An 11010-nucleotide genomic window follows, 5' to 3' on the forward strand; every position below is an offset into this window, starting at 1 on the left:
TGAATATGCTGTATGCTTAACGTGGTGAGAAAGCTTTTCACTGAAGATTTTATGACTGATATTAAGCAGCCTTCTGAAAGGGAGTAAGGCAAGGACTATTTCACAAAAAGCCCATTATTATGAGAAGTCATAAATGTATCTTATTATCATTCATTAACACTGAGAATCGTAAGAGAAACTACGGGTAAGCTGATATTGCTTAGAGTATTGTAATAGTTCCGTGTTCCTTTCCCTGCCTCCTGTCCTTTGCAGCCCTTACCTGTCAATCATGCCCTTGGCGAATTCTCCTGGACCCCAGCAACGCTCCCCTCCCCCCTCCAGTCTTACACACTCATTTCTCAATGTCAGCCCATCGATTGATTCGATTCTAAACCCCTTCCAGTGAGTTGGCGTGGTCAGATACAGAGTCACACCAGGCAATCCATCACAGGGACTCAAACGCTTAGCGTGACAAAGGGAAAGAAAATTCTACAGGCTGTCTCTGCGATCTAACCTGCGCTGCCGTCTCGCCACTGACCCGGGCCCGTCTCGTTTCTCCAGAAAGAGCTGGGCTGTCAGCTCAGAGTGCTGTATTGATGCGTGTGGTTCTGGCGGCTTGGAGAGCAGCCACAATTAGCTCAAACAACTGACAAGTAACCGATAAGGTTGAACATCAACACCCTACACAACTTCATTGTTTCAGGTCTTTACAGCTTTCTCCTCCACACACGCTGCTAAGGTTGACAACCCGAGCCGTAGCTTGCTTTCGCAGGAGTGAATAAAACAGCTGCCCAGTGGAGCGTACTACAATGATGATTAATAGTGAAAACTTTATAGAATAAATAATTACAAAGCTTACAGCTGCCTTTAAAAATGGCAGCGACGGCACAGCTTCTGCAATATTAACAATACAAGGGGGTCATGTACAAGAGCAAAATCCATTCATTTTCATTAGCTACTTTATTCTTAGAAGGTCGGAGCAGCCGGAGAGTAACCTGGTAGGCTTTGTGTTCATAATACGCACAATGTGGTGATCCGATTTAACCAGGGCAGCATGTCTTTCATCTGTGACAGGAAACCAGAGAACCAGAGAAAACCCATTAACCTAGCAAACAGTGCAAACACCTCACAGAACATACCAAAACCTAATCATCCCACAATACTACCACTACTAATAACAGGTAGGTCAGTCCCTTTTCAGGCCATCATGGGGAACGGGGGGCAAGGGCCATCATTTTTCTTGACCATCCGACACTGGAGGTGGAGGTGATGTGGTCAGCATCACGCTCCGGCCAGCCTATCGCCCCCGGAAGGATTAACCCCTGGTACTCATTTGGAAAGCAGGCTGAGTGGACCTGGGAGTTGTCCGCAAGAATTAGAGCACGCTACATTGCATGTCGCTACCAGGGATTGAACCCGGGACCTTCCAGTCAGGAGCTAGACACCCTTGCTGTCTGAGCTATCACAGCTCCAATAATAATAATATTATTATTATTATTATTATTATTATTAATAATAATATTTTGTGAATAATAAGTGTTTCCAACTACCATTTAGGTACATTGGTGTGCATGCTGTTGCCTAGTTCCAACTGTGCAGTGGATTCACAGAAAGGAAAGGGTTTAAATGAAGTACCTTCTGCGGCTGGAATTCCGGGAGCATGACGCAGGTGGCCCCCGCCCACAACGGGCACAGCAGCTTGTTGACGATGCCATGGACGTGATGCAGGGGCAGAGTGTGCAGAATGACATCATCCTTCGACCACGCCCACTCGGACACCAGGCACTGCACCTGCCGGGGAGACAGCGCCATCACTGATGGGAACAGCAGCCGGGGAAGAGCTGCAAGCTCTCGTCCTGGAAGGTCACATGGTCTTCCAAACTAAACTCCCCATTCATGGGAAGCCCTGCCATTGCTCATTTAAAAGAAGCAAGTATTTATATACGACGTGCAAAAAAAAAGACCCAAGGAAATGTTTTAAGATATTAAATATGAATAATAAACTGAGAAGTAAGGTGGAACAAAAGCTAGAAAATATCTGGTTGAACCTACATCACATTCTTTTAGTGAATTACATACAGCTTTTTAATTGAGTCTAGTATTGGTATGCAACATGTTCAGAAATTCCAAGAAGGCATGTTTAATTACAATGCTGAAACTAAAAGAAATGTATTACATATATTAGTAGGAAGGATATAATAATAATGCAACTTATTTGATTTCAAAACCACTATACTACAGCACACACAATAAAACCAAAATCAAATTGAAAGAAAAAAGAACAGGACACGGACTTAGTGAAATCATGAGTAATACCGAATTATGAAATAAAGCTAGTAAAAAAATAGATCTTTCAGAAAGTTTTGTAAATGTTGGCAACTGCAGAGTCTCTAATGAATTTGGGGAGTGAGCTGCTCATTAAGGCTCTTTACCTTCACCAGAGTGAGAAGTCTGGAATCAGATCATGTCAGATTAAGGAACTACACTCATGTCCTCAAAATAATTTGGAGTAAGGTCATTCAGTGTCTTACATTTAAGAAAAAAAAACTTTAAACTCCATTCTAAATTTCACAGGTAGCCAGAGCCATTTACAGAAAATGGAAGTTACGTGCCAATGCAGCATGTTTTTAATTAGCACAAGGGCAGCTGAATTCTGGACTTAATAATCATATTGAGTATCATGGAAACTACCTCAGTAATTGTGATTAAATCACAGCATGTACAAGCTGAGCGATGGTCTTAATTGAGTTACAGAGGTGAACGTAGGCTCTTAAACAATACTAAAGTCTGCAACTTTGTGAAGCTGATTTAAGTTTAACTAACAAAAGTCTTGATGCATACAAATCTTATTTTCTGACAGAAAGCTGTAAGGTGCAGGAACTGAGCAAAACACACAAAACTGAGTTTTATCAGCATAGCCTTGAAACTCAAGTCCATAATACTATAACTAATGATTTCAAGAGGCAGCACAAAAATACTAAAAAGTACAAATTAAAGTATCCAGGCAAAAGCTACATTTAAATCAAGAAGGTAAAGAATATTATGCAACCCTGAGTCAAAAGCCACTAGACATTATTAAATGGTTTTAAAAAGGAACAAGTAATAGGTTTATTCCATGCTGAAAAAAAGAAGAAAGAGAACACAACGTTTTGGCCGTGGAGCCTTTTTCAGGTGTGAGAGAGACAGGGCAGTAGGCAAAGGTAAAGTAGCGGGAGAACAAAGGTTGTTCCTTTGCAGCCTACGCATGCTGACGCAGCTACCCACCTGGTTTTAAAAAGGTCCATTTCAGTGCTGTCCTTCCAAGCCATGACTAAAAGTTTAGAAGATCTTATTAGATGAAAGGTGAGATTACAATTAAACTGCTACAACCCATTCCAGACTTTGTGAGAAAAGGCAAAGTGGAAACAGGATGGAAGTTGCCAAATACGTGACCTGACTTTTTTCAACACAGCTGCAACAGCAGAAAGCTTCGGCCCACAGGCACAAGGCCAGATTTCACATCACTCAGGTCGAGGAGGTTAGTAACGCATGGACAACGAGCTGGGAGGCTAGCTTCCAGACAAAACTGAAACTTTACGCAGCTTGGCTTTTCCAAAACGCAGTAAACTCTTGAGCTGTAAAAGGAACGAAATCGGTTTCTCTATTCATAGTGAGCAGTCACAATCAGAACCCAAAGGCCTCCCCCACCATATTCCTTACCATTGCCTGCAGGTTGCGATGAGTGTTTAGGACTCCCTTGGGTCTGCCAGTAGTGCCACTAGTATAGATGATCATGGCTGGTCTTTCTGCCCAGTCTCCGGTGACCGGACTGGACTCCTGTAGAGGCTTAAGGGAGTTTAGGCTGGAAGAGAGGGGAAGCTGCACACAGGGGAGGCCCAGCTTCTCTGCCAGGGGGCGCAGTGTCTCTGAGAAAGGATGTCCCGCTACAAGCAGAGAGCTCTGTGAGTCTGTAACTATGTACTCTAGCTCAGACAAGGGGTGTTTTCTGTATAGAGGTACAGCGATGGCACCACACATCCAGGCCGCCCACAGCGCCACCACGTATGAGGCATCATTGGCACACAGAAAAGAGATGCGCTTCCCCCGTAGGTCACCAGAACCGCAATCCAGCACTTCTGCAATCCGCCTGGACAGACCCAAGCTGCTGCTGTACAGATCCTGGTAGCTGTGCCTCCCACTGACATCCACTATAGCCAGCCTGTCCCCAAAGCGTGGAGCTTGGGTGAATACTGGGGATACTCCGCCATTCCATGCCAGTCTCCCTCCGTGCAGGTATGCCCTTCCCAGCCCACTGCCCAGCAGCACTCTCAGGAGGCCCTTCCGTCTCGCATGTTGTGTGAGTGCGAGACTTACAGTCCTGTGCACAGTCCGACTCACAGACAGCAGAAACATTGTTCGGGTGGCCGGTGTGACTCCTTGGTGACCTCATTCAGACGCCTTTCTGATGCGCATAATTTTTTTTGTTTCAGAACTGAAAATTAAATGGAAAAGAAAAACAAAACATTTGATTGAGTGCAACTGAACATGAATTAATTTCTCTACAATTTGCTCCCCTGCTTACAGAGTACATTTTCAACTACCCTTGGAGTTTGACCGCAGCAGCTGCAATGACATTTACCTTGTGCTTAAAATATAAACACCTTCTTGAGAACATTAATGACCATGTTTCATGTACTACTCATGCAAAGAGCAGCGTGGTAACTAACAGCTGTCTAGAGCCTCTACATTCATTCAGCACTTCAATTTACTTGCATAGAATTTCGTATGGAATATCATTCCATTACTTATATCTGACTCTGCCAATATTAGTGTAAGCCTGGCAATTGTTCTTACAGTTTCTACTACTGCTGATTTTCCCCCCCCATTAGCCTGTTTTTATTTTCCAGAGGCCGAAAAGTTAATTTCACCGACGGCCTAATGAGGAACATTTTGGCAACTCTGTTTTAACTCACTGCTGGACAAAGCAGAGCAAGACACTTTTTGTTGTGCAAAGATGGAGGCAAGCCCATTGTGTTCCGCTGTGACTGAGTCTCCAGGCTGGCACATCCTCTCAGGGCTGTGCAAGGAAAAGACAAAGACGGAGGGAGCCGGGCTGCCCCAGACAGCGAAAGGCAGGCGCACCTGCTCATGCTATGAATCCCGCTGTCACTGACAGTATCACCTGCTGCTATTCAGTGGATACCTTCAGTTCCGCACTCGGCACTTTCTGAGAAAAACACCACATTCCTTTCTCGAGAAGAAAACAAGTACGCTCTAATTAACAAAGCCCCAGAGCACTGGGGGCAGAGTCGAGGAAATTATTAATTAATTAGCCTTACACTTAATATCTGAAACTTACGAGCATTTGTATCCAGTTACAGAGCTGTTGCACTTTACTGCAACAAACGGAGTGAAGTACCTTTTCCCCAAGGTACAAATGTTGTGGGCCCCACAATCTTTCAGTTACAATTCCAGAGCCCAGACCACTGTTCCACTCTGCAGTCTGGTGTCCTGTGAGCCTACAGTAGTTCAAATATACCTTCACATCCACACGTATGCCTGCATATCAAATTAGTCCACTTAGTGGTGCCTACTCACCCCCAGGAGTATGACTGCCACGATATTTAAACAACGGTAGTAATAACCGACTCTATTTTAGAGCGTGATTAACACAAAACATTCGTCAGCACTGACTGCGATTCTCTGCTATTCCCTCAAAGAAGCCTAGGCGATAAAACAATAATCTGTTCTTATAAACGAGCGATCCTTCGTATTCCCGAAGATAACGTCTCTAGGCTAGAAAAGTACTTTTTAGAGACTATGTTCTCCAACGTGCACCTCTCAGAACAGTGCAGGTTAGAGCCAGCCCAAATCACAATATCAGACTTTATCTTTCTGTAGTTGGGGAAAGTTTTCAATGCTTCTGGTTTGAAAATTGAAGCTTTATTACAATGCTTAATATCCTCTTTACAGATATTACAAACAAATAACAATAACCCAAAGTCATTTTACTTATTTTCACCTTACCCATTCAAAGTCCTTGCAACAACGAATTCTCCTGTGCACGGTAAATACAATCCGGGCGGAAACTTTGCTACCGTAAATAAAGTTCTTACAACGGGAGATCGTGACTGCTACATTTTTTACAAGGAAATAACTGGAATTCATGACTAAGATAAAGGGATGCTTACATCTTTTCTATGTTGCCCTGGGTTACAGGGGCACAGCTGTTGTATTTTTACAAAAATAATGCAAAGAAGTGAGTATTTTATTGCGTTTTGTAATGAATATGTCTTGCACCTGTAAATGTAAGAAGTCTACATTTACAAGTTTCCACGGGATTTGTCAACCCAACGGGTGACTATTCAGACTAACACAGGAATCGGACACTCCTTCCCAGGTTGCTGGGGCCTGAGATATCTGGTTGTGTACTGTGCCATCCGGTCATGGTGATCTCTCTACAACATCTTGGGGTCTCAAAGTGCTATACGCCCAACCCCGCCCCACCCCCCAGTAATTAATATCAATGTTGCATTTCTTCATGTCTGCTTTCACTCTGTTTTTGATACACTTCTATTGATATCATTGCTTTGGCTAACCTGGGAGTGCAGACCCTTCTTTTAGAGTCTGCAGTCTAACACGTCTCTTGACCAACCTAACAGACATGTTGACTGAGGATCACAGCTTCGGTGCTGGTGCTGCTTGAAAAGGAACCCTGATGCTGATTGTGTGTCTTCCCTCTTGATTCAGTAAATGTTCCATGATCAGTCCTCGGAATACAAACCCATTCTTTTTGTACTGTGAAGAGTGTCCTGTATTACAGACCCCTCCATTATAGCAGGACCGATGACAGCCAAATTTCATTAGTATGGTTTCAGGGTACACGCATAATTAAAAATAAGCCAAACTCAGGTCTCACAGTAAAGTTTTGTGCTTTGTGGTTTCCCACTTATGTTTATTACCTGTAGTTTTCAAGGCAGGTGGAATATCTGGTGAGAAGACTTTGGCCATTGGGGAGTGGGGCTCACAGGCCCTGTAGTGTAAAAAAATCAAGGCTAATGGGGAAACAGAGTCAGGGCCAAGTCTTCTTACCAGGACTCCAGCCTGCCAGCTCGCTCTGGCTCCCCAACACAGCGCGGGCACACACAGCCACCAGCTGGCACTCGCGTGCTTCAGACAGGATTGTTCAGACATGGCACTCGTTCAAAAAGTTTTCCGTTCCCCAGACCCCTACGCTAGAAATGAGAATGGCATGTTCCTGAAAACTGGGTACTGAGCCTCAGTGAATCCCCTCCAGTAGACGAACAGTATCATCAAGGAAAGCTACCTCCATGAGCCAGAGCTGGATCACTCCCTGACTCAGTTTCAGCCAAAGTATTGAAGGTTGTTTTTTTTTGGCTCAGAAACGGGCATTGTAAAATCATAGCCATGAAGACTTTTCCTCCTCATCTTTACGCTACTAGGATCACACAAGTCTAAACTTGGATTTCATGTTTTTTATTAATATCTCGGACGTTGAAACGTTTATTCCGGAGGTCTGCAGGAAATGCAAGAAAATCGTCTTTTTCACACATTTTGTTGTGTAATGGAAAAATTACCAAACAAATACAGTCTGCAGGCCGGACTTCGTGTTCTACAGCGGGCAGAAGGTTCTGCTTGCCTTACCCAGGTCAGTGATAGGTTTTGAGCTCCTCTGAAGCAGCAGGGAGCGAAGCGCAGTTGCATTGTGGGAGACCCAGTGCCAGCATGAACAGAGGTCAGGTTTCAGGGCTGGCAGCCAGTTCTGCCTCACGCCACTTAAAAGCAGTGCTGGCTCTCTGGCCGGCAGCGGGCGCCAGCACTGCTCTGACTGGAACACAGCACCCTGGAAGCGGTGCGGAGGAGCGGCGGGCGCGAGGAGCCCCCTCTTCCCAGAAGGGGAGAGAGCCGAGAGCGGAAATTGTTGAAGTGCCAGAACATGTGTCGGGTTGGCGCCAGATGAGAGTGCCTTGGCAAGCGCCTCGCTCACCCCCCCCTCGCCCTGCTTGGAACACATGGCACGTCGGCGGCATCTGGCCGCGCTGACTCTCAGCAGCTGCGCTTTGTCTTCGCCAGTTGGGACACTTGGCACTGCCACTTCATCAACTACCTGTGGCTCTCCCGGCGTGGAGGGGGCTATGAATTATTCCACACTGCAGCTGCAAATCTGATTCCTTTCCAAGAGAAACAGTATAGTAAACAGAGGACTGCCTCGTGCTACATACGCTGTAAACAAGCTGCCACTGTTGCGCCTTGTGAAACTTCAGCTTCGGTGAAAGTTGTCCTATGTATGGGGAGACAAACACGTTTCTATTCTATCATTGAGTATCTCAGTGCACTTTTTCACAACATGGTGTTGTGTAATATATGTAACACCTTATTAAATGGAGGTGGGGTGGAGTAGTGGTTAAGGCGTCTTGTTCTAAGAGCCTAAAGCTCAAATCCTAGATGGAAATAGGGCTGTTGCACGTATCTATATACTTTCTCCCAGAAAGTGCCAGAAAACACAGCTGCATAAATTGGTTTCATAATTGGAACACAAAATCTGATCTCCATCATACTTTTCCTTGAACTTGAGTTGATACATACAGTAATACGATTTTCTTTAAAAAATGCAAGGCTACTTGAAGCATTTTTCCAGAGCTGGTGAAAAGTGCTCAGTGATGGAATAATGGAAACTGAAGTGGACTCTCCAGAAAGCAAATCTAGGCAAGGCAGTGAGAAATATGATCTCATGCACTGTTCCCGACCAGTACTTCCCTACTTTACATCTTCAAGGCAATGTGGAGCCATGAAAAGCAAACAAATATCAGGATCTACAGTTAAACATTTAGGATCAAATTAAGCAATGCTAGGTTAATTTGGTGCCATGGACTAGTAACATCTCATTCATAATATTGCGTACAATTTTGTTTACCCCATGACAGAAAAAGATATTGCTGCTTTGGTGTAAGTCCAATGAAAGAACTGAATCTTTTTAGTCTTGAACTGAGAGGACTATGAAGGCACGAGGGTGGAGTAATCTGAATCCTCCTAAGCAATGACAAAGTGACCCTAAAATACTTCTGGTGAAACACAAACCAGAGGACACAGGAGGAAATGCGGGGAAGTTCATTTATATCTGAGAACAGGAATAATAATATTTTTTTTCATACAAAAGGCTTAAAGGCTTTTGGAGTCTGAATGGAGCTACCCAGGCATATTGTTGAAGCTGAGAACCTGGCTTCTTTCAAGAAACAGCTGGAGAGGATCTTTTTATCAGTTACAGTTGTTACTTGGAATTAAATGACCTAAATGGATTCGATGGCCTCCTCTTGCTTGTGATCTTTCTCATGTTCTTAAGTTCTTACAAAGCTGAATCCGAATGATCTGCACTCCCTCTTCTCTCCTCCTGTCTGATTTTGCAGGTGTTTGACAAGTCCACATACAGTACACTACTTTCTGGTGTTTCTGGTCTTTTCATCCTTTCATTTATGACCCCTGTATTAAAAAATGATATAACTTATCACAGCTTTAGGTTTTTTACTTTACAGTATATGTTTCTGGTAGTCCTGCAATAAACTTAATTCTCCTTTTTGAGAAGAAAGAATGTTTGTAAGAAAGCAAGAATAGACTCTTTTTGAGTCAAATACCTTATTTTTTAAACACATCCGTCACTAAAGTATAATTATTACATGTATAAAACTCCATCCTCCGCAATGAGGTGAGAAATCTGATCTTGCAGCAATGAACTCCATTTCTGTTTCTTTATCTGCTGTGCTAGTGTTCAGTTCAAGGAGTAAAGACTCCTTTGCTGTTTTCAGGAAGATCCATTGTGATGTTAACAAGGAGAAAAAGAGGGAAAAACTCTTTACAGAGCTCCATCACTGAGATAGGAAACAGCGCTATGACAACATAATTGAAGAGAATATCTTTGCTGCCTTACAATGAAACTAGTCAGTGCTATTTGGTATGTTTTAAGAACCATCACTCTTTTCTTTTCAACAGTGACTCTTACAGAAAAAAACATATGTTCTACAAACTTAAAATATCTCTGAAGTAATTGCATTCCTAAATAACCATGATGTTCCTTTTATAGTAAGATTCCTTGCCAAATCATTGCTCTCTCCTTTTCCTGAAAGCGTCTTTTTAACTGATGAAAGTTATAAAATCTTTACTAAAATCAGTATAAAATAAACACCAGCTATTCAATATCTAATATATTGGTATATTTCAACAGAAATGAAACAGTTAAATTAACCATAGCTAAATCAAGTCTATCAAGCACTTGTGACTTTTGTGTTCAAAAGAGACATTAAAAACTTGTGATGGAAATTGGACTTGACTAAAATGCATCTTCCATTGTTTAAAATGATCTAGATGCTATTGTAGTTTCTGAGCATAGTATTTGATTGTAACTAACATGCCCCAGTTAGTATCAGTTCTTGAGATATTACTCTAGAATAGGCTGTGCAGACAAATAGATAATTTCTGTCAGATATAAGGCAGTTTTCTTCTGAAACTGACCTACTGGGAGTTCGCTCCATCTGTGATGGGCTGACCCAGTTTAGCCCACAGCCCACTATTCCAACTGTTCCACATCCAAAACATATGCGCTGAGGCAGGGGGATAAACGATCATCACTGTGCGGGACTGCGATATGCACACTTCAGACATGACACTGAGCTGGTCACATGTCTGTGCTCTGCCTTTAACATATGCCAATAGTGCCCTCAGGATTCTCACTCTGAGTGCAGCCTGCGAAAACAGGAAAAGGCTTTTTCTAACATTTGTCTGTTTGAAATACAGCAAACTGACGCTTTGTGGTTAAAGATGTGGAAGGTGGTGGGGTCTATTGTCTTGAACTATGAGATAGAGAAGGGCTTGTTACCAGTTAGGGAGAAGGCATGGAGGAGACAGGGTAAGATAGTGATTAAAACTGAGAACTGCCAAGGGAGCTACACAATCTTCTGGCTAGACTAGGGACTGACTGGAAGCCTCACAAAGATGCCAACTGGTCTGTGCTTTATGCTGGCAGGAAGGGGACATAAACTA

General features: G+C 43.3%; 1 protein-coding gene across 1 annotated transcript in view; it reads right to left on the reverse strand.

Annotated features, from left to right (window-relative positions):
* acsf3 (acyl-CoA synthetase family member 3) overlaps nucleotides 1–6039 on the reverse strand; it is a 32157-nt gene extending 26118 nt beyond the window's left edge. The window contains exons 1-3 of the mRNA XM_088939128.1: nucleotides 5986–6039; nucleotides 3679–4450; nucleotides 1615–1770 (exon numbers count right to left, since the gene is read on the reverse strand). Coding sequence (XP_088795254.1) covers nucleotides 1615–1770; nucleotides 3679–4371 — 849 coding nt within the window. The 5' untranslated portion in view covers nucleotides 4372–4450; nucleotides 5986–6039. The remainder of the gene's footprint in view (nucleotides 1–1614; nucleotides 1771–3678; nucleotides 4451–5985) is intronic.
* Nucleotides 6040–11010: the final 4971 nt, after the last annotated feature.

The sequence above is a fragment of the Atractosteus spatula genome, chromosome 21 (genome assembly GCF_055471065.1).
Source record: "Atractosteus spatula isolate fAtrSpa1 chromosome 21, fAtrSpa1.hap1, whole genome shotgun sequence".
Taxonomy (NCBI): Eukaryota; Metazoa; Chordata; class Actinopteri; order Semionotiformes; family Lepisosteidae; genus Atractosteus; species Atractosteus spatula.